The 24,643-nt window shown below is 41.2% G+C and overlaps 1 protein-coding gene and 1 pseudogene across 5 annotated transcripts in view; one reads left to right on the plus strand and one right to left on the minus strand.

Moving 5' to 3' along the window:
- Positions 1-4,909, minus strand: part of WLS (Wnt ligand secretion mediator) — a 154,061-nt gene extending 149,152 nt beyond the window's left edge. For 2 of the 5 annotated variants that reach the window (XM_064282121.1, XM_064282120.1), the window contains exon 1: positions 4,580-4,909. In XM_064282121.1, coding sequence (XP_064138191.1) covers positions 4,580-4,685 — 106 coding nt within the window. In that variant the 5' untranslated portion in view covers positions 4,686-4,909. The remainder of the gene's footprint in view (positions 1-4,579) is intronic. The other 3 variants (XM_064282122.1, XM_023549479.2, XM_003411239.4) reach the window with 2 other exon arrangements.
- A 6,569-nt stretch (positions 4,910-11,478) lies between these two features.
- LOC100676990 (large ribosomal subunit protein eL32-like) lies at positions 11,479-21,228 on the plus strand (annotated as a pseudogene).
- Positions 21,229-24,643: the final 3,415 nt, after the last annotated feature.

Consider the following 24,643-nt stretch of genomic DNA (forward strand, 5'->3'; position numbering starts at 1 on the left):
GGAAACAAACTGAGAAATAACACACACACACACACACACACACACACGCTTCTCAGCTCAGCATTAAAAAACAAAAAAAGGCCTCTACATAAGTGAGCTTTTGAAAGAAACAGCAACCATTCCTAAAGAAATAAAAATTGGTGATTTATTGATACTTATTTGGAGTCTGGCTGTGAAATATCCTCATTTACGGGTATTCTTAAAACAATGCACTAATTTTTTATTCATCCAGTCCTGATCTTCATACCCTAATAGTCTTAGGGCAGGTGGGAACAGTGACCTGCTTTCTCAACCATTATATCCCCCTCAGACATCACTAATTTGAGGCTGAGAAAATTGCACATAATGGGCCAGGGATTCAAGTTCATGATTTTTAGTTGGCTGCACTCTGGTTTCAGGCACATAGCCTCTTTCCCTTCCCCACTCCACTACCCCTGCAGCTGCCTCTCCGTGAACTAAACTGACCAAACGTGAAATCAAAGGACCTTTTTAAAAATTTTCTGCAGGCTTATTTTTAAGGAGGATAAAGATTAAGCTACATCTTTAAAAATACTTTATTTTCTTTCAGGGGTTCTTAAATGTTTAAGCGCATTATAAATACTAAAAAAGTTAGCTACTTAAAAGGCTTTCTCAATAAATACATAAGAAAACAATCAGATGCATGATTTTATAAGCACTCGATGTTTTTACAAAAGCATGGCTTATATAATTCAGTGAATTTTTAAATATCCCAAATTCTACCGTGTAAGATAATGCCTTCCAGAGTTTTGTGCAAAACCCCATTAAAGGTTTAGCAGAATATAGATGCTGGGCATAAGGAGAAAGAAAAAAAACCTTCATAAGAAGACTACTGGCATAAGAGTATTTAACTTGGATACGCCAAAACCCAGTTGCTCCTATTTGCTTTATATCTAATGTTTGAATCTCCATCAATTCCAGAAGGCTGTAACTAAACACCAGTCTAAATGTCATGTAAAACTGAAAAAGTAAAAAAATTTTAGAACTAAACTCATTGCCATTGAGTCAATTCTGACTCATAGCAACCCTACAGGACAGAACAGAACTGCCCCACAGGATTTCCAAGGAGCAGCTGGTTGGTTCGAACTGCCAACCTTTTGGTTAGCAGCCAAGGTCTTAACTACTGTGGCACCGACTCCTTTAGAATTAAAGGCACCTAAAACTCATTAATCTACCAACGAGATTGAAGCCTGTTAGGTTAACTGACTTGCCTGGACGGCACATGGTTTGTCATTACTGTTTGGGAGTTGTTGTTGTTTGTTTTTATTCCGCGTGTGTGTGTGTGTGTGTGTAGTACTCAGACCCTTACAATCAGAAGCTTTACCATTTAGATCCTGCCCTTCCCAAACTGTCATGTTTACCTTTACGAGGAACAACAGTAACGACAAAGAAGCATTTTCTCATCAGTTTGAAGTAAAGATTTCACGTCCTCACTTGGCCTACTGCAAATGTGACTAGAGAGACAATCCACACCCACTGACACCAGACTTCTGAAGTAGCTGGGGACTCGAGCAATGGAAGAGTTCTCTTCTCAGTGAGTAGAGTGGATAAGGTGGCTTATGAACTTTACTTTGACTTTCTAACCTACAAACTGGTCCTTCAACTACTTACTGATTCTACTTGCCCCTTTTGTTGAGGCTCTATTCTTTGCTCAGTTTCATCTGCTTTCCAGGGAAATTTGTGTACTAGGGATATTTGGTGGGAAAACATCTCACTTACCTTTTGTTCAGTTTTCTTCCCTAGGTAGCATACCCAAATTCCTAGATTTGTTATAGAGAACAAAAAAGCTACTCTCTAAACGGAAAAGATGAAGGTAAAGTCACTGTTCAAAGTGACATGGACTGGATATAATCTGTTCAGTCTTCAGACTAGAACTGGGAACACAGCCTCTGCAATTAAGGACAGAGGGAAGGCTAAGCAGTTTCTAATTACCCCAAAAAATGTTACATAAATATTTTTCTTTTTCACGAAATACTGGAACTAAAGAAGTTGGTTTATTTAGTTATAGTTAAGGAGCCCTGATGGCCTAATGGTTAAGCACTGGGCCACTAGCCAAAAGGCTGGCAGTTCAAACCCACCTAGCCATGCTCTCTGGGAGAAAAGACATGGTGAGCTGCTTCTGTAAAGACTGCAGCCAAGAAAACCTTATGCGGCGGTTCTACTCTGTCACATGGGGTCACTACAAGTCAGAATTAACAGCACACACAACAGTTACAGTTAGGACCTGTCACTGACTTTTTGAGGTAGTTGTCAAGTAACCATGGTCACTAATCAAGTTCTCTGCAAACACAACTCCTGGCACCACTGACTCCAGATAGAACTCCCATTTGAACAAACAACTGTGCTGACCCTAGGGCAACTCTAATGTCCAACAGCCATTCACAGGTGCCCTCGGACCTTCTCCACAGAACTAGGATTACAGAAATTATACTAGTTCCAGAAGTGTCCTAGGAAGTCTGCAACACTGGATAATGGGCTCTTCATGGTTAGATCAGCTTTAGAAAAAGAAACACACACCAACAAACACCAGGCAACTATGTATAATGGTTCAGGGCTTGTGCAAAAACCTCAAAGAGGATGAAGGTCAGACAGGGATAATCGGCCAATTTAATTCTGAAAGCACAAGGTGCAAGAAATTTTAATTATGGTCTGCCACTGAAATCACACAAGATCCAATGGCATCTAACTGCAACTGCTCATCAAGGGAGACGAGAGGTGTAATTGTGACCGCTGCATAATCACTGTGAGGGCACAGAGAAGGCTGCCTTCAACTCCCAGCGAGAGGAGGTATTAAGAGCCTCGGAAAAATCCAATATAGGGAAACATGGAGATAGCACGTAGCCAAACAGGAGCTAGCAGCACGAAGGACAAAATCAGTGCGTTTGTGTGTGTGCACGTGTGTGTGTGGGGGGGGGGGTGTGTTGTGTGTGTGTGAGAGAGAGAGAGAGTGTTTTGAGGATGAAGGCTCCGGAAATAAAAAGACCACGCTGTTTGGCTCAAATTGAGGACACAAGCTTGGAAAACTCTCAGCCCCTTTCTGCTTCGTGGATACATACGTACACAGAGAAAAAGGCACCATTTCCTGAAATTTCTCTCCTCCGTGAGGCTGCTTCTCCCAGTCTCCTTTGTTTAAAACAATTAGCTTGGATGTTGCAGTGATTGCAGTACCAGACTCCCTTTAATCTGTGCCCATCATACTTAAGTCTGGAGACAAAACACCACTCACAAGACTTGAGATGCCCAAGTCTGCGCAGCTCCCGCGGCCACGCCGCCCGCCACCACCACCCCCCCGCCGGTCCCCTGCAGTCCAAGCCGCGCGAGCTCTCACAAGGAATACCCGGAGAAGGCCCCTCGGTGGACTCTTTCCATTCCTTAAACTTTAGCAAAGCCGTGAAGTAAGGATACTGAACCTCCCACCCGCGCCCGCTGCGAAGTTTGCGGTGAAGTTTGTGCCGGGATGTCCTAAATCTTGGGCGCGCGGCCGGGGGGGGGGGGTGGGGGAATGCGGGGACGGCGCTAGTGTGGAGAGCCGGGGTGGATGAATGGAGATGGAGATGAGTTACGAAGAAAGCAGTGAGTTTTTCCGAATGGAAAGTCCATCGAACCATCTTCACCCGGAAGCCTGTTTGGCTCCGAGGGGTCCGGGCGTTGCACGCAGGGGCAGGACGCCCTTGGGCAGGCGCCGTCGCCAAGAGTAGGGAGCTGTCACCTGCGGGGGGCCTACGGGGGCGGAACTCTCCTGGGAGCCAAGGAAGGACCAGGGACTCCACTCACCAGCTCCGGGGGCTCTAAGAAGTGGGGGAGGGGATATCCGCGAGACGGCAGGGGGCCAAAAGCAACACCTTTAGGGTACGCTTTTCTCCTCCGATCTCTCCAACTTCCCGCGGCGCCAGCCAAGGACTTTCTTCCACTCCACCCCAGCCCATCCCGCCCCCCGATCCATGGCTCAGACCTGTCGGCGACCACGGAGGGGATGGGGAGACGGGCTAAGAATACGAGGGCACAAGGGTCGCGACCCAAACTGCAAGGCCCCACCCCACCCCCCAGGCGAGACGACCAAATGCAACGTTAGACATGCAACAACCGCAACCCTGAAACGGCTCCGGATTTATGCCGAGCGCAGCTCCTCGACTCTTCTGTTGTTCCTAATAAAGTCGATTACGCTGCCCCCCGGGAGTTGATTGGAAGGAAAGGAAGAGGAAAAGGGGGACGCGGGAAAAATGCACGGGGTCTGGGGGGGGGGCGAGCAAACAACTTTGTAACCAAGCGCTTCCTTGCGCGATCCGTCGCCATGCTTAAGATTCCCACCCCCACTACCCCCCTCCTTCCTTTCAAGTGGATACTGAAACTAGGCCAAAACTTTTTCCCCTCCTTTTCTCTTAGCCACTAGACTGGATTGTGCCCCACGGAGCCCCATGGAGCTCTGCTTTCTTAAGCACAATAGCCGGACTAATTAGATCATAGAAGCAAGGCAGTGATACTGTAACAAGTAGCCCAAGAGGCAGAGGGAAGGGGCCCGAGAAGAGAGAACAGGGGAAAAGTTTGCAGCTCTACCACTTACCAATCAAGCCTCCCACCAGAAAGGCGATGGTCTGGAACACCAGCAGAATCCCACCAACAATGCACAGCTTCTTGGTGCTCATGTTTTCTATAATTGCCCCAGCCATTTTTGCGCCCCCCCCTTTTTTTCCTCCGGAAAATCAATGTTTCAGGGTGTGCTTTTTGCTCCCTCCCCTCTCACGCTCCCTCCTCCCTCGCCTCCTTTTTGGGCGCTGCAAAACTTAAGGGGTGCGCGAGCGGAGCGAAGACCGGGCCGGGACGGAAGGCGCCCGCACGGATTCCCCCAGCGCAGCCGGCTCGGGCTCCCCCAGTGCCCGGAGCTGTGATTGTGGCCGCTCCGCCGCCTGTGGACGCTTAAAGGAGCAGGGAAGCGGATCACATGACGCCACCTCCCTCCCTTTCTTCCTCCCTCCCTCTCGCGCTTCCACCCTCCCTCCCTTCCTACCTCCCTCTCTTCCTCTCCCCCTAGCCCGCCAGTTCGGGGCTCCAAGGGGCTGCCGGCGTGGGCGCCCCGTTCCTGGGTCTGGCAGGCAGCCTGTCCCGTCAGGAGCTGATACCGTTTGGGGATTGTTGTTGGCAAGTGGGTTCCCCCACCCTTCTCTCACACTTTTTTTTCTAGTTCCCGAAGTGCGAGATTTAAATCGACAGTGGACAGCTTCTCAGACCTTTAACTTACGCAGTGAGTTTAGAAAACGGTCCCCATCCCCCACCCCCAAATGCTAGAACTCTCTTTAGGAAAACGGAGAATTTAAAAAGCGACCTAATAGATGTTTAAGTCAAAGCGCAGAAATGCGGAATAAAGTCTCAGCTAGGCGCCCTTCAGTCGAGCCCCAGCCTCGGTTATTGGGCTTATACCCAGCTAAGCGCCCCACTGCGCCCCTTGAGGAATCCTGCGCTCCAGCCAAATTGGACCACTGTTCACGTTCTCCCCCACCCGGCTGGGCTTCCAGAGTCTGGACCCTTTTATTGCCTTAAAGAAAACGTGTTCTACTCCATCAGAGTTTTAAACCTGGTCCCAAAATCAACTCATCTGAAAAACCTTGCTAATTTTCCACTCCACCTCCGTGTAGTATCTCCGGGAACTAAGCCCATACAATCCTGTGTTTACATTTTTACCTCCTATTGTAAGAACTTGTGTGTACACGTTTGTCTCAGCCACTAAGCTGTAAGCTCCTGGGGGATAGGGATCGAGTTTTATTCATCTTTGTGCCCCCCTGGTGCTAACAAAGTTCTAGCTCAAGTAGGCCCTCCATAAACCGTTGTGGAATGAATAAGTGAATATGAAAGCAAACCCACAGTTTGCATTTCAAAAGCCTTAAAAAGACCTTATTTGATTTAAATGGTACACATATTAAGTTGCAATGTTTGTTGTCTCTTTGGGAGGATACATTTATAGCTGTACTTAACTTCCCAAAAAAAAAAAAAATTTTTTTTTTTTTTTTTTAACTTCCAGGGAAAAGGGAGGGGGTTGTGGCTCTGAAGAGAATTCCTGCCCTACCATGATAGTCTAAATGTCTCGGCCTGGTTTTGCTGTCTTCATAAACTGGCCGGTTAGCCAATGCAACTAAGTTCTCCTGTTGCCCAATGGACCCTTAGTTTGGTAACCACGCCCCCACCCCAACACACAGTTTTCATCACCACCACTTCTTACAGACTTGACACCTTCATCTCCCCCATCCATCCAAATCCTCCTCATTCTTTGAGGCCAAGGGAATACCCCAGATCTGCTGCATCCTCCTCTACTCTGTTCCTGAACTTTAGTGCCCTTATAGTAGCTCCCACGCAGAGTACACTTCATAGAGGTGCTCATTTCTAGTCCCCATCTAGACTAGACACTTCTTAAGGACAGGTACCAAACTGTATGTATATAAAACTCCCATCTCCTTGGCATCTCAAAGTTCTTAACAGTTCTGTGGATGTAAAAACAGTTGCTGTCAAATCGATTCTGACACCTGGAAATGCCGTGGTATCAGAGTAAAACTGTGCTCTATAGGGTTTTCAGTGGCTGATTTTTTGGAAGTAGATCGCCAGGCCTTTCTTTCAAGGAGCCTCTGGCAATTAAAAAGAAAAAAAACCCAAACCCATTGCAGTCAAGTTGATTCCAACTCATAGTGACCCTACAGGACAGAGTAGAACTGCCCCATAGAGTTTCTAAGGAGCGCCTGGTGGATTTGAACTGCCCACTTTTTGGTTAGCAGCTGTAGCACTTAACCACTACACCACCAGGGTTTCCCCTCTGGAGATATAGTTGCTAAATTGCTATTTACTCATTCTTTCATTCAACGCTTTATCCAACAGTCACAAACTATGCCCTTAACATTCTCCAGGTTTTCTTTTCTAAGCACCTGAGGATACCAAGATGCCAAGGCACTTGGTCTTGTCCTGAAGGAGTCCAGGTAATGAGTAGTGATTGATTACCTTTACTTTTGAGAACAGCAGGTACTGTCAGATGGGAAGAAATAGAACTGCTGCCAACAGTAGTGGTCAAAAGTGTTTGACTGGAACCCAGAAAAAGATAAACTTTCAGAGTAATTGCCTTAGCTCTTCTTTATCTTTTCAGAAGCTGACATCTTTTTTTTTTTTTTCCCTTATTGGAAGTAGGTTCCAGGGCATCACAAAGAGAAGTAATATGCCCTTCTCACTTCTGCAGCTAGTTAACTCTTCATTCTGTGGTCTCATCTCAGCAAGCTTCTGACTTCCACACATTTGAATAATAGTGATGCCTTTGGGTAAGAATTTCTTTTTAAGACCAAGGTATTTTTTAGTGGAAGATTGTTGATAGGATTCAAAATCAAGATTTACTCTCCATTTGATGGTACATTTCTCTGGTGCTCCATACACTTCAGGCTTAAACTGGCTCCACAAGGAATATCTTGTTTAGTTGAATGGATTTATTTATTTAAAATCAATGAATTCCTCAACTCATTTTTCTATCAACTTCTACAGCACACCCCTCTGCTCCCAAACACATCATTGCAGAGTGACCGACCTAACTTGTTCGGTTCCAGTTTCCTCATCTGGAAATGAGAGGCATGAAATAAATTACTGGTTCCCCACCAAGGTGATCCCATTTCATTGGATCTGTATTTCTGAAGGGGACAAAGCATTGTCATTGTTCCCATGCTGTCAAGTCAATTCCAACTCATAGCAACCCGATAGGACACAGTAGAGCTGCCCCATAGGGTTTCTTAGGCTGCGCTAAGAGTCAGAATCGACTCGACAGCAGTGGGTTTTTTTTTTTTTTTTTTAAGCTTTATGGGAGGAGATCTTTTCTCCCATGGATCCCAGGTCTTTCTTCCAGGTCTTTTTTCCCATGGAGCTGCTGGTTCATTTGAACCACTGATCTTTTGGTTAACAGCCAAGCGGCTAACCATTGCGCCACTAGGACTTCTGAAGGGGACAACACAGACAAGCAGAAAAGAGCATAAACGTTTGAGTTGGCTGCATCTGGGATTGAGTCCTGCCTCTGCCCCTTACTGTGTGCGCATAGGTGGTTACCCAGTTCTCATCTGTAAAGAGGAGATAATAATAGTGTCTATGTCATGGTTTGTATGCAAAATATGATTATTATTATCATATGTTTAGGAATCCTAAAGGGAAATAAGCAACCTTGTGTTAGAAACTAGTAAAACTGATAATTGCTTAGTTCTTTCTCAGGTCTAAAATTTGAACATGTTATGATTAGTTTTTGAAGTATATTTAAGGGGTAGTCTGGGTGTGTTAACTCTATTCAACAGCAATGCTAACAAGGTCAGCATCTAGGATTAAACTCCACGACACTCAGTGAATTCGAAACAGAAAAACTCTGTTCCAAAACCATTTCCAGCCACCAGTGAAAATGCTTGTTCGGGGTCATCAGGTAGTTTGCTCCTGAGACTGGGACGATCCAAGGATGCAGTCCAGCTCTGCCAACAGAAACTCATAATTCTAACTCCATTTCACCAGGCTTTAAATTGGGAATCCTGATTTGTCTATTATTATATTAGAAGTGTTTTGCATATTTGTTGTTGTTGTTGTGTATCGTTGAGTCAATTCTGACTCATAGTGACCCCACAGAACCGAGTAGAACTGCCCCATGGTTTTCCTAGGTTGTAATCTTTATGGCAGCAGATTGCCAGGTCTTTTCTCCCTCATAGCTGCTGCTAATGGATTTGAGCCACCAATCTTTCCATTAGGAGCCCAGTGCTTAACCATTGTACCACCAGGGCTCCTGTTTTGCATATATAAAGGTAGTAATGATGTACAATGTATATTTTGTGAATGCATGAATGACTGACTGTGTTAATAAATGAATATCTAAACAAAGGTAGATTAACTGCAGCTCTGTTGCCCAAATCCTGTATGGAATTTACTGACTGTATTTCACCTGGCATGTATAGCAAACCAGTTAACCGTCTGCCTTTGAGTTGATTCTGACTCATGGCGACTCCATTTGTTTCAGAATAAAGCTGTGCGTATGAGTCAGAATCGACTCGACGGCACTGGGACTGGGTTAGTGTAGAACTGAATGTAGGGTTTTCAGCAGCTGTGACTTTTCAGAAGTAGATCACCAGGCCTTTCTTCAGAGGTGCCTCTGGGTTGATTTGAACCTCCAACCTTTCAGTTAATAGCCAAGTGCTCAACTGGTAGCACCTCCCAGGGACTCCTATATACTGGATTATATTTTGTGCATATTATATGTATACGTACATATACAGTGTTTTGTCTCCCCAGCTTGCTTGTGAATTCCTTATAAACAAGGAGCGTGACCTGGGCCTTTGCCTCCCTCACAGCCCCATTGCAGCACTTTGCACATAAGAGGACTTAGTGCCCGGAGTTGAGAAAGCCCACTTTGGAAGCCAAGGGTACCATATCACTATTGTCATTGCAATAAACGCAATGTAGAGATCTAAAAGAGTTGAATATACCTCCTTAAACACCTAATTTACTTCTCAGAGGCACCTAACAAGAGTAATAATCTCACTCAGAGGCTTCTTGTTCTCAAAAATAGCTTTTATCCATAAATGGCATCCCTGTGGCTCCGTGGTTGTTAGTATTTTCTCATAGTCAGTGCCTGTGGATGTGAACAGACACTGTGGGTTCACACTCTATTATTCAGTGTCACACCTCTCTTTCTCTCTACATACATATATATGTATACATACAGTGATTTTTATATATATGTATTAAATTATATATATATATATAAAATCACTGCTTCTTTTAAAAAATGCTTATTCTTTTTTTCAAACAGAACCGCCTCTCCCTTCTTTCTCTGTGGGCCCTTGTCTTATTTTATATGGAAATTTGGCCCCTCCTTTCACATACTAATCTTGGGTAGGAGCTACTCTCAATCCAGCTCAGAAGACCAATACTATTTACATGAAATTGTTTAATAATACCCCATGGTCCCCTCCCTTTTCATACATCACCACCCTCCTTCCAAAACTCCATATCGCCTTTTCTTTTACGTTCCACATTCACATCAGACATCCAGCCCTAAGTCTCACCAGCCGTATAAATAAACTTGGGAAATTACTTATCTTTTCTGAAACTTACTTTTCTCATTTCTAAAAATAGGGAATGATAATATCAAACTCATAGGTTGCTATGAGTATTACGTAAAATAGTGTAAAAACTGCCTAACACAGTGCCTGACACGAAATGGACCTTCAACAATATAGCATGTTATAAGGGAGGGTGTTCTCTGTTACCAGATGGCGCACACACACACACACACAAAACAGAGCAAAAACTACATAACTACATAATTGCCTCTTTGAACTCAGTCAACCTGCAAGGGTAGTTAAGAAATTTTATAGGTATCTAGAGACAATCTGGAAACCCTGGTGGTGTAGTGGTTAAGAGTTCGGCTGCAAACCAAAAGATCAATAGTTCAAATCCACCAGGTGCTCCTTGGAAACCCTATAGGGCAATTCTGTTTTATAGGGTTGCTATGAATCAGAATTGACTTGGCTACAATGGTTTTGGTTTGGGGTTTTTAGAAGGCAGTCTACTTTCAAAAAAATCAGCCATTGAAAACCCTGTTGAGCACAGTTCTACTCTGACACACTTGGGGCCTCCATGAGTTGTAATCAACTGGATGGCAACTCTACTACTATTATTTTTTAAATGCCGTTTGAATTCATCAGTGAAACCTGCAGGGCTGTGGGAGTGAGTAGAAATCAAGTCCTCGGGGTGCTGAAGCACCTTGTTCCTGCTTTTCCCATGAGCCCTCAGAAGACATTCATCCAGAAGTTCTTTTCCTGCCAATTCAGAGACAAGCATTGTTTTAGTGTTTTTCAGCCACCCCTTTATTCAACTCTGTTCTCTCCGTCAGCACCTTCCTCCCATTCAGATCAAACTACCTCCCGTTAAGCCTTAAATCTTTGCAATTCTTTCTTTGCTGGTATTTGCTGCTAATGGCTTTTCCAAGTTGAATATCAATTTTCAAGTCAATGACTCATGAGAGTAATTGTTAAGCATAATTCCAGAATGTGTTGAGGACATTTTTGAAGAATACATTTTCACAAAAGACGTTCAGTGCACAAAATTTGTTTTGGTTTAGCTATTTTGCAAACTGATTGCTAAAATGTTTTTTGTTTGTTTTCTTTTGTTGTTTTATCCTGATACGAAATCTGAGTGAAGATCTTCTTTGACAAAGAGTTCAAGTTGCCCTACAAATATTATTAATCATAATGTAACAATGTGTGATAAAAGTTTCCCAATACCTGACAAATTTGATACCTGAATGCTGAGAGACTTGTTGATGATTTCTTTCATTTATTTCATAAATATTTGTTACATGTTTACCATATTATGTGTTTATCATATTTTGTGAGTGCTGGAATTCAAATGTAAAAAAGATGGATATGGCCTTTGCTCTCAGAAAGTTTATAATATCATCTAAATAAAACAGCCATGGTGAGTCAAAGTCTCTGTGAGCTGATGGGGTAAGTCCTAAAAAAAATCACAGCATAAGAGGCTTGGAAGAAACCTCAAATCTGACAGGGAGTTCCTTCCTTGACTTGGCGTACAAGGTTCTCCTCCATGCCCCAGCTCCATTTGACCTTCACAGGAACAGCATTGCATAGCGGTTTAGAGCCAGTCTCTGGATTCTGGCTCCCTAGGATTTGAACTCTCACTTTGCCACTTAGTAGCTGTGTGCCTGGGCTAGTTAAGTTCATTGCTTTGTGCCTCAGTTCCTTCATCTATAAAATGGGAATAATGATATCCTTCTCAAATATTATCATTAAGAAGATTAAATAAATTAATGCTTAAAAAATGTTTAAAACAGTGCCTGAATCATAGTAAGTACAATATAAACGTTTGCTGAAAAGTAAGTTTTTTCCTTCTTCTACCACTTTCACAAGAGTACCTTGGGTTCTGTTCACTTTAAATATCTTGATGAAACCTTAAAGCACCACAAGTTGTTGGACATATGTCCGTTAGTAAATTTTTTTATTATTCATTATTAATTTATTGGGCATCTCCTATAGGCCAGGTGCTGTTACAAAATTATGGGATGCAGTGTAAAAAGCATGAATATACGGTCGAACACACCTTAGTGGAATTCTGGCTCAATCATGGACCAGCTTTGCGACCTCGAGCACATAACTTAACCTCTCGAGCCTCACCTGGGAGTTACCTAAAATGGAGATGTGATATCTTCACAAAGACTGTGGTAAGGATTAGATATGGTCAGCGTATAAAGAGTTTAGCAAAGTGCCAGCCATTTGATGGACACTTGATAAGGAGGAACTAGAAGAGGTAAAGAGGAGCCCTGGTGGCACAACGGTTAAGGACGCTGCTGCTAATCGAAAGGTTGACAGTTCAAACCCACCCGGTGGCTTCGAGAGAGAAAGACCTGGCAGTCTGCTTCCATAAAGATCACAGCCAAGAAAACCCTATGGGGCAATTCTACATGGGTGGCTATGAGTCAGCAATGACTCAACGGCAATTAACAGCAGACGAGGTGAAGGAGGAAGAGGAGTAGAGTAATCTTAAAAAAGATACCGTTATTTACTGAGAAAACAGGTCCAGTGTCCTTAGTCCCCACCCTCCTATCTTGCCTTTTTCAGGATCCTTTTGTGCCTCTATGAGATGCTCACCTCAATTCCAGAATCCTCACTGACAACTCTCCATCTCTGAACTCCGCTCTTAGCCAGCCCCTAGGACTGATTGCTGAAGCTCTGACCATCTTTCAAGTGTCATCTATACTTTGTTGTGTCCACTCCAGTAGATCACAAATCCATTGGGATCAAGGGAATGTGCTTTACTCAGAACTCTTTTTACTTAATTTTAGTAGGATCCCAGGCCTTGTGGTAACTCTTCCAGAACTTTGCCTCTTTAGCTCTCACCCTCAATAGATGTTCTATTTCACTGGTGAGGTAGGGAGGGAGGGAGAACTATCAGGTATAAATACTCTCAGCCTCCCACTGAGCTGTATTTTCTGCTGCCTTACTTCCAGGGAAGCAATGTGCCACCTGTTATGTGAGGCACACACTTCTACTTGTGCTCCTAGACCTACCTTTAAGAGCTTTCCAGTATAGCACAACAGTTAAGGGCATGTACTCTGATGTCAGACTGCCTGGGTTTGATTCCTGCTTCTGCCCTTTAGGGATTGTGTAATCTTTAGCAATTTACCACTCTGATTTTTTACCTTAGTTTCCTCTTCTAAAGAATGAGGATGATAATATTAATACTCCTCTGGGTGACCATAAGGATTAAATAAGCTGATATGTGAAAACTACGTACCATCTTAGCACATGGTTTGCACTCAGCAAAGGTTAGCTATTATTGTCTTCAATCACCATCACCGCCTTACTTTCCATTGCCTCCCTGAGGTGCTGCTAGATTCCAGACCCACTCTGCTCTGGCAAAGATCACCAGTGACTTCTTTGGTGCTTATCCTATTTGATCTCTCTGAAATTTGACGCTATTGACACTCCTCTTTTGGAAAAATCCCTCCCCATCTTCTTAGCTTCAGTAACTTTACTCTCTCCTGGTTCTCTTTCTATTTCTCAAAAATTCCCTTCTCTCTCTTTCATCAGCTTTAGTTCCTCTTCTCACTTCTTTAGTATTAGTATTCTTGAATATCCTCTCCTTTACGTCATCTCTTCTCATAGGATCTGTGCTATATCTTCAGCTTTCATCTCTTGCTTGAACTTGAGACTCAGATACTCAGAGCCAACTGCTTCCTGGACTTCTCTGCTTGTACCTTCAGATCAACCAGATATCTTCCTCTCTTCTCTCTCTTACTTCAGTTCATGGCCCAACTGTCCAACCAGTCATCCAAGTTACACATCTCAAGGCCATTCTTGATTGCTTAGCCACAGATCTAACCAATTATCCAGACCAGATTCAACCTCCCTTACTCGTAATGTGTAGTGGTTAAGAGCTTGGCTGCTAACCAAAAGGTCGGCAGTTCAAATCCACCAGCTGCTCCTTGGAAACACTATGGGGAAGTTCTACTCTATCCTATAGGATCGCTATGAGTCGAATCAACTCAACAGCAATGAGTTTGATTTTTTGTTTTATTCGTAATAAGCCAGCTTCCCCTCTCCATCTTCCCCACCTCTCTGCCAGTCCAGACTCTCATGATCTCTCCCACTTGGACTATTGAAAACCTTCCCTATCAGGTCTACAACCTCTGGTTTCTTACTACAGATAATCCAGTCTGCACACAGCTTCCAAAATGTGATCATTATAACACAAAAATTTATTATTTTCTTATCCAAACCAAAAAACCTGCTGCTGTTGAATGATTTCAACTTACAGCAACCCTATAAGAAAGTAGTACTGCCCCCATAGGGTTTCCAAGGAGCAGATGGTGGGTTTGAGCTGCTGACCTTTTAGTTTGCAGTCAAACTCTTATCCACTCCACCACGAGTGTTTCCAGATTGCCTCTAGATACCTGTAAAGTTATTTTTCTGCTTTACACACTGGGAAAATTTAGGCTTAGAGAGGATTAGTAACTTGCCCAAGGTCACCCAGCCAATAAGCACAGTTGCTGGGATTTGAATTCAAGCAGTATACCACCAAACTCTATGCACTTAACCATTACTCTTCTGCCTGTGAGTCTCATAGCAGTAATGGTAACATCTCTTAAGATTTTCTTTGTACCAGCACTGTTATAAATACATTATATGTATTATTTCATTTAATCTCACAACACCTTCTATGAAGTAGTATGATTTCTCCTTGACTACCTAAGCAAGTGAACTTTGCTTAAAAAAAGTCAAATAAAAATTCATATTGGTAACGTTGAATAATCTGGCACTGAAAGCTCACTTCAAACAGTATATGTTTACTCTTCTAAGAATCTTGTTCCAGAATTACCTAGAATTGCAGATTCCTCAGACGATCTAACACAAACTTTCAGGCACCTTTTGAGTTTGAGAGTAGAGGGTCACCTATCTTTATTCAGTCAACTATCCATATATTAAGGAGTTGTGGTGGTGCAGGGGGTAAAGCACTCGGCAGCTAACCAAAAGGTCAGCAGCTCAAACCCACCAGTCACTCCATGGGAAAAAGATGTGGCAGTCTACTTCTGCAAAGATTTATAGCCTCAAAAAAACCCTACGGGGCAGTTCTACTCTGTCTTATGGGGGCTACTGTGTTGGAATCTCTCAGTGGTAGTAGGTTTGATTGTGTTGGTATCCACACATTCAACAAACATTTATTGAGTACCTATTATATGACAGATATTAGATAAATCAAAGAATATTTCTACCCTTAAGGAAATAAAAAACTAGAAAAAGGAAAAAAACTGTTGAATGTTCATTGAAACCAATGAACACAATAAAGTGTGACCAGTAATGTAGCAGAGAAGTTAAGAGAATGGATTCTATAGCTAAACAGGCTTTGTTGAAAGTGTGACTTCACCACTTGCTGTGTGACCTTATGAAATTCATTTAAACTAGTTATGCATCAATTCCTTCACAGCACATACCTCATAAGATTGCTGTGGGAATACCAAAACCAAAAAAAAAAAAACAAAAAACATTGCTGTCAATTCAACTCATAGTGACTCTATACAGGACAGAGTAGAACTGACCCAATTAGAGTTTCCAAGGAGCAGCTGGTGGATTCAAACCACCGACCTTTTGGTTAGTGGCTGTAGCTCTTAACCACTGCACCAGTGTTATTATATAAAGAACTGATATCCGTGCCCAGGACATATAAACACTAAACAAAGGGCAGCTATGGTGGTGCAGTAGTTAAAAGCTTGGCTGCTAACCAAAAGGTTGGCAGTTCAAATCCAACAGCCACTACTTGGAAACCCCATGGGGCAGTTCTACTCCCTCCTATAGGGTTGCTGTGAGTCAGAATCGACTGGATGGCAACATGTTTTTTATGGGTGTAATCAGAGCCCTGGTGGCACAGTGGTTAAAGCACTTGGCTGCTAACCAAAAGGTCAATGATTCTAACCCACTAGCCACTCCAAGGGAGAAAGATGTGGCAGTCTGCTTCCATAAAGATTTACAGCCTTGAAAACCCTATGGGACAGTATTACCCTGTCCTATAGGGTCCCTATGAGTTAGAATCAACTCAACTGCAACGGGTTTGGTTTTTGGTTTTTTATGGGTATCATAAAGGAGCCCTGGTGGTGCAACGGTTAAGAGCTCAGCTGTTAACCTAAAGGTTGGTTGTTCGAACCCACCAATAACTCCTCAGGAGAAAAGACCTAGCAATCTGCTCCTGTAAAGACAATAGCCTAGGAAATCCTATGGGACAGTTTTAACCTGTCATATAGGGTCACTAAGAGTTGGAAAGGACTCAACGGCATACAACAACAACATGGGTATCATATAGAGTTCCCAGGTGGTGCAAACAGGTAAGCACTAAACCACCAATCAAAAGGTTGGCAGTTTGAACCCACCCAGTGGCACCTCAGAAGAAAAGCCTGGTGGCCTACTTATGAAAGGTCACAGCCTTAAAAACCCTATGGAACAAAGTTCTACTGTGCAACACTCGGGGTTATCATGAGCTGGAATCGACTTAACAGCAACTGTTTTTTTTGGAGATATATATATATCCAAGTGTGTGGTTCGATGGTAGAGTTCTTACCTTCAATGTGATAAACCAGGTTTGATTCCTGGCCAAGGCCCCTAATGTGCAGCCACCACCCATTTGAGTTGTGCATGGGGTCACCACGAGTCAGAGGCTGGCTCTACGGCAGCTAACAACATCAACATGGCTATTATTAGTAGTATTAGTCATCATCACATTACAGTATAAGGGTACGCTGGTTTTGGAAAGCAGCAGCAAAAGCAGGAGTGGGTTATTTTATGGTGGGGGAGGAGAAGGAGTTCAGATGAGACCTTAGAGAAATGGTAACTTTAGATGAGTTCTAAAAGATGAGGAGGTGTTCGCCAGGTAGACAAGAAGGGAAAATGTAGACGGACGAGTTTAAATCAGGGTATGATAGATAACTCCAAAGGGTCAAGGCAAAGAGTTGGTGTATATGCGTATGTATATATATTTTATATATATATTATATTGTCAGCGTCTTGCTTTGGAGATCTACAGCCATGTAAAATAGGAACATAACCGGGGTAGAGAAGTGATGCTCTCATTACGATTATGGATCTCTGAAAGCTATCATTTGAAACCATGTTTATTATTAGGCATAATAACACCTTCTCCTGTATTTGTATAACATCATTTCTGAACAATTTTAAGATGCTATCTCAGTAATCTTTATAACAAACCTTGGAGGTCTGGCCAATTATAATCATCCCAATTTTTCATAGGGGGAAACAAAAGTACAAGGAAGGGAAGGCAGAAATCCAGGGTTCTTCAAAAGCTGTTGCTGGATCTAAAAATGAAACCCTAATTTGCAGGTCACTGAAGAATTCAAAATAACAAAATCACACTGATTCCACACCGTCCCCATCTTTCTCTTGTCTTTGCTAGCATACAGAAAAATGCTATAATTAAACAGGCTAGAGTGGTGGCATAGTGGTTAAGTGCTACGGCTGCTAACCAAAGGGTCAGCAGTTCTAATCCGCCAGGTGCTCCCTGGAAACTCTATGGGGCGGTTCTACTCTGTCCTATAGGGTTGCTATGAGTCGGAATCGACTCGACAGCACTGGGTGGTTTTGTTTTTAGGGTTGCTATGAGTCGGAATCGACTCGACAGCACTGGGTGGTTTTGTTTTTAGAGTGGGGTTAAAAGACAGGTTTGTGATGAGGAGCAGAATGTACATATTGCGGATAGGCTGACAAGTTTGCCAGAAGAAAAATGTATTTAAAATTTTTTGATGGTGCATAACTTACCTATATTGAAGTGCACAAGTAATAGTTGTACATCTTGATGAATTACAACATAGGAATACATATGTAAGACATAAAATTGCCAAAATCAAGATACAGAACATTTAGCATCTCAAAAGGCTCTTGATCCCCTAACCAGTGGACAAATTCTCCAGTGCTAAGCCTTCTTTCTGCATTTATCACCATATCAAAGAACCAAACCTGACCCTTCTAGTAAATTCTGACTCATAGCGACCCTACTGGAGAGAACAGAACTACCTCATAGGGTTTTCAAGTCTGTAATCTTTTACCTAAGCCGACTGCCACACCTTTCTCCTGTGGATTGGTTGGTGGGTTCGATCCGCTGATCTTTCAGGTATCAGCTGAGCACTTAACCACTAGATCACTAGGTCTTTTTATCATCATCCCAAGGCAGTCAAGTAGATTCTGACTTATAGCGACCCTATAGGACCCCACAGAGTTTCCAAGGAGTGGCTGTGCCGACCTTTTGGTTAGCAGCCAAGCTCTTAACCACTGTACCACTAGTTTTTCCTGATTTTGGACTTCAAAACGTGTCTTTGTATTCTTTTAGGACTGGGTTTTTTGGGTCTAACATTATGTCTATGATATTCATCCATGTTATTGCATGTAGCAGTATTTCATTCATTTAATTGTGTAAATACACCACGATTTATTTATCCAAAGGACATTTGAGTTGCTCCCAATTTTTGGCTTTTACAAATAAAGCTGCTATAAACATTTTTGTAGATGTCTTTTGGTGAACACAATCATTTCTTTCTGTTGGATATACACATAAAAGTAGAATTGCTGAGTTATAGTTAACATTAATAGATAAAAATACTGTAGAACAATTTTCCAAAGCAGATATGCCAAATTACACTCACACTAGCAACGTAAGTTCCAGTTGTTCCACGATTTCACCAAAACCTGACAGTATCAGTCTTATCCATTTCAGCCATTCTAACGGGGGTGAATGAGCATGTCGTTGGAGTTTGAATTCGCATTTCCCCGATAACCAACAATGCTGAACTTTAGTCATTTGGATATCCTCTCTTGTAAAATGTCTCTTTGAGCTTTTTTTTCTTTCCATTTTTTAAATTGGTCAACTATCTCTTATTTATTTGTGGAAGTTCTTTAAATATTCTGGACATAGACACTTTTTCAGGATTTGTATTGCAAATATCATTTCTTGGTCTGTGGCTTGTTGTTTCACTCTTTTAATGGTGTTTTTTATGAACAGATGTTCTTAATTTTAATTAAGTCCAATCAAGTAATCTTTTCTTTTATGGTTTGTGTTGATTTTCTATTTAAGAAATCATTTTTTAGCTGAGGCCTTGAAGATATTCTTCTATGGTTTTGTGTAGAAGCTTTGTTGTACTACTTTAACATTTAGAACTACGGTTCATCTCTAGTTTTTTAATATGGCTTTCCAATCGACTCAGTACAATTTCTTCACTACTCAGTTACAGTAGTGACTTTGTAGTAAATCAGGTAACCATATATGTGTGGGTCTGTTCTAGACTCTCTGTTTTCTTCCATTAGTATATTTACCTCAACTGTGCTAACACCAGATCGTTTTAATTATTGTAACTTTATAGTGAGACTTGATATATAGTAAGCCTAAAACATTTATTCTTCTTCAAAATTCCTTTGACTATTCTAGGTTCAAAGAGCCCTGGTGGTGCAGTGGTTAAGTGCCCAGTTGCTAACCAAAAGTTGGTCGTTCAAACTCAACAGCCACCCTGCAGGAGAAAGGTGTGGCAGTCTGCTCCCATAAAGATTTACAGCTTTGGAAAAACTATGGGGAAGTTCTACTCTGTCCTGTAGGGTTGCTGTGAGTCAGAATCAACTTGATGGCAACAAGTTTTGGGGTTTGATATTCTAGATTCTCTGAATTTCACAAAAATTTTAGAATCCTGTTGTCAATCTCTACAAAAGAGCTTTGTAAGATTTTGAGTAGGATTGCGTTGAATCTATAGATCAACCTGGCAAGGTGTGACATCTTAATATACTGAGTTTTCCAATCAATAAAAAATAGGATTTCTTCCAGTTATTTAGGTCTATTTTAATTGTGCCAAACATATTTTATTATTTTTAGGGTAGAGATTTTGCACTTCTTTTGTTAGATTTATTCCTAACTATGGATTTTTGGTGCTATTATAAGTGGTTTTGTTTTTTAATTCTATTTCCTAGTTGTTTGGTTCTAGCATACATAAATATGATTGTTTCAGATATCAACCTTTCACTTAGTGACCTCGCAAAATTAATTTGTTTTTATAATTTGTAGATTCTTTTTGATTTTCTACATACACTATCATCTCATACGTACATAATGACAACTTTACTTCTTCCTTTCCAAATTTTATTACTTTTATTTTATTGTCTTGCCTTATTGTATTGGTTAATATAGAAAAATCACCGCTATTATTTGATATATGTTTGGGAAATGCTAGCCAGTGCAATCAGACAAGCAAGCAGAATGAGAAATAAGAAGGAAGCAAACTTAGAATAACTTGTAATGGATATAATTATAAACCTAAAATACACAAAACATTTAAATAAAAATTATTGCAAACAATAAGAAAAGTCATTAAGATAACTAATCACAAATTTGATATAAAAGCCAATTACTTTAAGATTATCTGTCAAAAAGTAGAACGGAAGAAAATATCTCATTCGCAATTACAAAAAATTGAAATTCTAGGCACGAATTTAATAAGAAAAGCATAAGAATTTAAAATTCCATGGAGATCAATAAAGAAGAGCTAAATATGTGAAAAGACATCTTTTATTTGGATAGAATATTCTGTAGTAGAAAAGACACTAGCCCTTTCTTCCTCATTGCTGCCTGCAGAGGTGGCAGCCATCTCCTACCCAGCATCACGGCCACCCTGAGACCTCTTGTGAAGCCCAAGATTGCCAAGAAGAGAACCAAGAAGTTCATCTGGCACAACTGACATTGTCAGGATTGCAACCAAAGTCACAAAACAATCTGTGAATAAATTGTTGAATGAGAAACTAATTTGCTCTGTAAACTTTCACCTAAAGCCCAGTTAAAAAAAAAAAGAAAAAAATTAAGCATAACTGGCAGAAACCCAGAGGCATTGACAACACGGTCTGGAGGAGATTCAAAGGCCTGTTCTTGATGCCCAACATTGGTTATGGAAACAACAAGAAAATGAAGCAAATTCTGCCCAGTGGCTTCTGGAAGTTTCTGGTCCACAATGTCAAGGAGCTGGCAGTGCTGCTGATGTGCAACAAATCTTACTGTGCTGAGATTGCTCAAAATGTTTCCTCCAGGAACCATTAAACCATCTTGGAAAGAGCAGCCTAACTAGCCATTACAGTCACCAATCCCAATGCCAAGCTGTGCTAGAAAGACAGTGAATAGACAAATCATTTGTAAGTTTTATTCGTGTGTGATAAAACAATAAAAACTCTGAAAAAGAATTTAAAAAAATGAAGAAAAGGATATTAGTTACCTTTGACTCAATCTAAAAGTGTAGTTCAGTTCCTATCGAAATAATAGGAACTCCTGGGTAGTGTAAACAGTTAAGCTCTTGGCTACTAACTGCCAATGGAAAAAAATGTTACCGGGTCCTGGGCCACCCCCAAGATTGGCTACACATCAACTGTTGTGGACCTACAGAGTTTTCATTGGCTGATTTTCAGAAGTAAATCGCTAGATCTTTCTTCCTAGTTAGCCTAGAAGCTCCACTGAAACCTGTTAGCATCATGCAACACACAGGCCGCCACTGGCAGACAGGTGGTAACTATACATGGGGTGCACTGAGTGGGAATCAAACCCAGGTCTTCCTCATGGAAGGATGAGAATTCTGCCACTGGACTACCAATGCCCTCACATCCTTGTAAATTACTAAAACATGAAAAGAGAAACCATAAAGTAACTAGAGGAAAGAATGGAATAATACTAATTTGAAAATAATTTAGACATGAGAAACACCCTTTTAATTATTTTCAAAATCCTCAAACCATAAAGAAAAATGTTAATATTGACATTTACATCTTAATATTTTAGATGTTCATCAAGTTTAAGGCTCTATGCAATAAAAAAGAAAGACAAGAACAGATTGGGAAAAACATTTGCAGTACATATGACAAAGTTAAGTATCCTTAATATATAAAAAATTTTAATAAATAAATAAAAGATAAATAACCCAATAGAAAAAATGGGCAAGGGAGTTCACAGAAAAATATTAGTGGACAATTATCAAATAAAAAGGTACTCAGCCATATTCACATTTTAAAGCATGCAAATTAAAACAAGAAAATTAGTTGTAATGAATATTAATTATAAACTTAAATATACATTTTTTCCTATCCAAATGAAAACATTAAAAGGTTAGGTAAACCCAAGGACTTAAGGTAATAGACATTTTCACATATTGTCGATAGTACAAATTGTTCTAAATCTTTTGTAGGAAATTTATCAACGTCTAGCAAAATTATTAATAAGCATCTTAAAATTTCTCCTACCCATATACCTGCAAAAATGTCCAAAACTAAACGTACAGCAATTCTACAATTTGTTTCAGCATTGCTTTTAATAGGAAAACTGAAATCCTTTCAATGGCTATAAACGGAAGAACCTGTCACCAATCATTACCTCCACAGAGCGGAATTAGAGTAGGGAGGAAAGAAGACAGAAAAATGTTCTACCTTGTATCTTTCTATTCTGGTATATTGTTTGTTTGTTCTATCATGAACCCGTTTTACTGCTGTGGTAAACTAGTTTTAGAAAGTAATGAAGAATTGGAACTTTTACAGTTCCAGAAAAATGCTCAGAAATCTCAGAAAGGTTTTTTTTTTTCATTTTATCTTTAATTTGTTAATGTTTTTTCTTCATAATCTAACTTAAATGAAATTCTTTTTGACTCTTTTTTGTTGTCGTTGTTCAAATTGCTAGTAATCCAGCCATTTTCTTTCCTAAGTCTTTGGTTTTATTTCATTTTCTTCTAAAATTTGTGCAATCATGATTCTGTGCACTCAAGAATTACATTGAGGTATTTAGAAAAATCACTCTGTTCAAAGTTGAGTTCTTTGCTTTTCAAGAAGGTACTAACCAACCTACCCTAACATGAAACAAGTCATAATCACGCAGTTGTAGTAACCCTTTCTTTTAATTACAATCTTAACCAAAAGGGTTAGGGATAAATACATAGTAGACAACATTGTTATTGGGCAATGCTCCACTTTAAACAGTCCCACAGCCCTACTTTGAAGCTCCTTAGAAACATGATTCTCAGATAACAGAAAAATTATAGGCACTAATTATCAGTTAGCCTTAGATGTTAGTGTAACTTTAATGCCAACATGTGTATTTCTTTATTTTAGGGGAATATTATTGAAGTCAAAGTAACTATCTCACTTTGCTTAAAAACATGGTAGCATAAATTATTTGGTAAATGGAGAATGTGAAATTTAATTAACAGGCTTACAAATCTCGCAGAAGTTCTTTAAGCAGCGAATTAAAGAGGAGTTGATGAGACTCACCTAGCTGAAAGGCAGGAATGGCCCTGGGGCTCATCCTCCTCACGCCTTCTCACAATTGGCTTGCTATCTAACAGGCCTCACTGACCTTATGACCTCATTTCTCTTATGGACCTCCTATGGGTTGGAGAGGAGCCCTGGTGGTTCAGTGGTAAAGTGTTTAGCTGCTCACCCAAAGGTAAGTGGTTTGAACCCACCAGCCGCTCCTTGGGAGAAAGATGTGGCAGTCTGCTTCTGTAGAGATTATAGCTTTGGATACCCTGTGTGGCAGTTCTACTCTGTCATATAGGGTCGTTACAACTCAGAATCAACTCAACGGCAATGGGTTTGGATTATGGGTCCTGTGGGGGCGACAGAAGAAGCACAAGAAATTTGGAACAGCGAGTGGCCCATGGAGGACGTTAGGAGCCATTGTTATGGACTAAATTGTGTTTCCTGAAAATATGTGTTGTAAATCCTACCCCTATACCTGTGGATGCAATCCTATTTGGGCATAGGGTTGTCTTTGTTATGTTAATGAGGTCTATCAGTGTAGGATGTGTCTTAAGCCAATCACTTTTGAGATATAAAAAGAGCAGATTAAGTACACAAGCAATCAAACACAGATGGGGGAAGATAGATGTCACCTGAAAATTTACAAGGAACAGAAGCTGAAAAGATGTCAAGGATCTTCCCCCAGAGACGGTGGCCTGAATTTGGATTTCTAGCCTCCTAAACTGTGAAATCCTGGTAGTATAGTGGTTAAGAGCTATGGCTGCTAACCAAAAGGTCAGCAGTTCAAATTCACCAGATGCTTCTTGGAAACGCTATGAGGCAGTTCTACTCTGTCCTATAGGGCCACTATGAGTCAGAATTGACTCAGTGGCAATGGGTTTGATTTTTTTTGGTTTTAAGCCGTGAGAAACTAAATTTCTGTTTGTTAGAGCCATTCACTAATGTTATTTCTGTTTTAGCAGCACTAGGAAACCCAGACAGTCATGTAGCCATAGTAGCTTTTGCCTACCTTGAGCAGAGGGGAGGCCATCACTACTTAGGCACTTGGTCTCAGGAGTGGGAACTGCAGAGTAAAAGGACCAGAGAGGAAATGCTGCATGAGCTTGACAGAGCTCATTACCTTAAAGGCCCATGTTTGGGATGCATTAATTACCATGTGTACCTTATTCATTTGGTCATTCATTTTCTTAAATAAATATTTATTTGATGCCTTTTTTTTTTGTTATATATGACTGGCAACATGCCATGCACTAGGAGTGTAATGGAGAATCATGTGGCCTTCTTGACTTTCAGGAGCTCAT

The sequence above is a fragment of the Loxodonta africana genome, chromosome 3 (genome assembly GCF_030014295.1).
Source record: "Loxodonta africana isolate mLoxAfr1 chromosome 3, mLoxAfr1.hap2, whole genome shotgun sequence".
Taxonomy (NCBI): domain Eukaryota; kingdom Metazoa; phylum Chordata; class Mammalia; order Proboscidea; family Elephantidae; genus Loxodonta; species Loxodonta africana.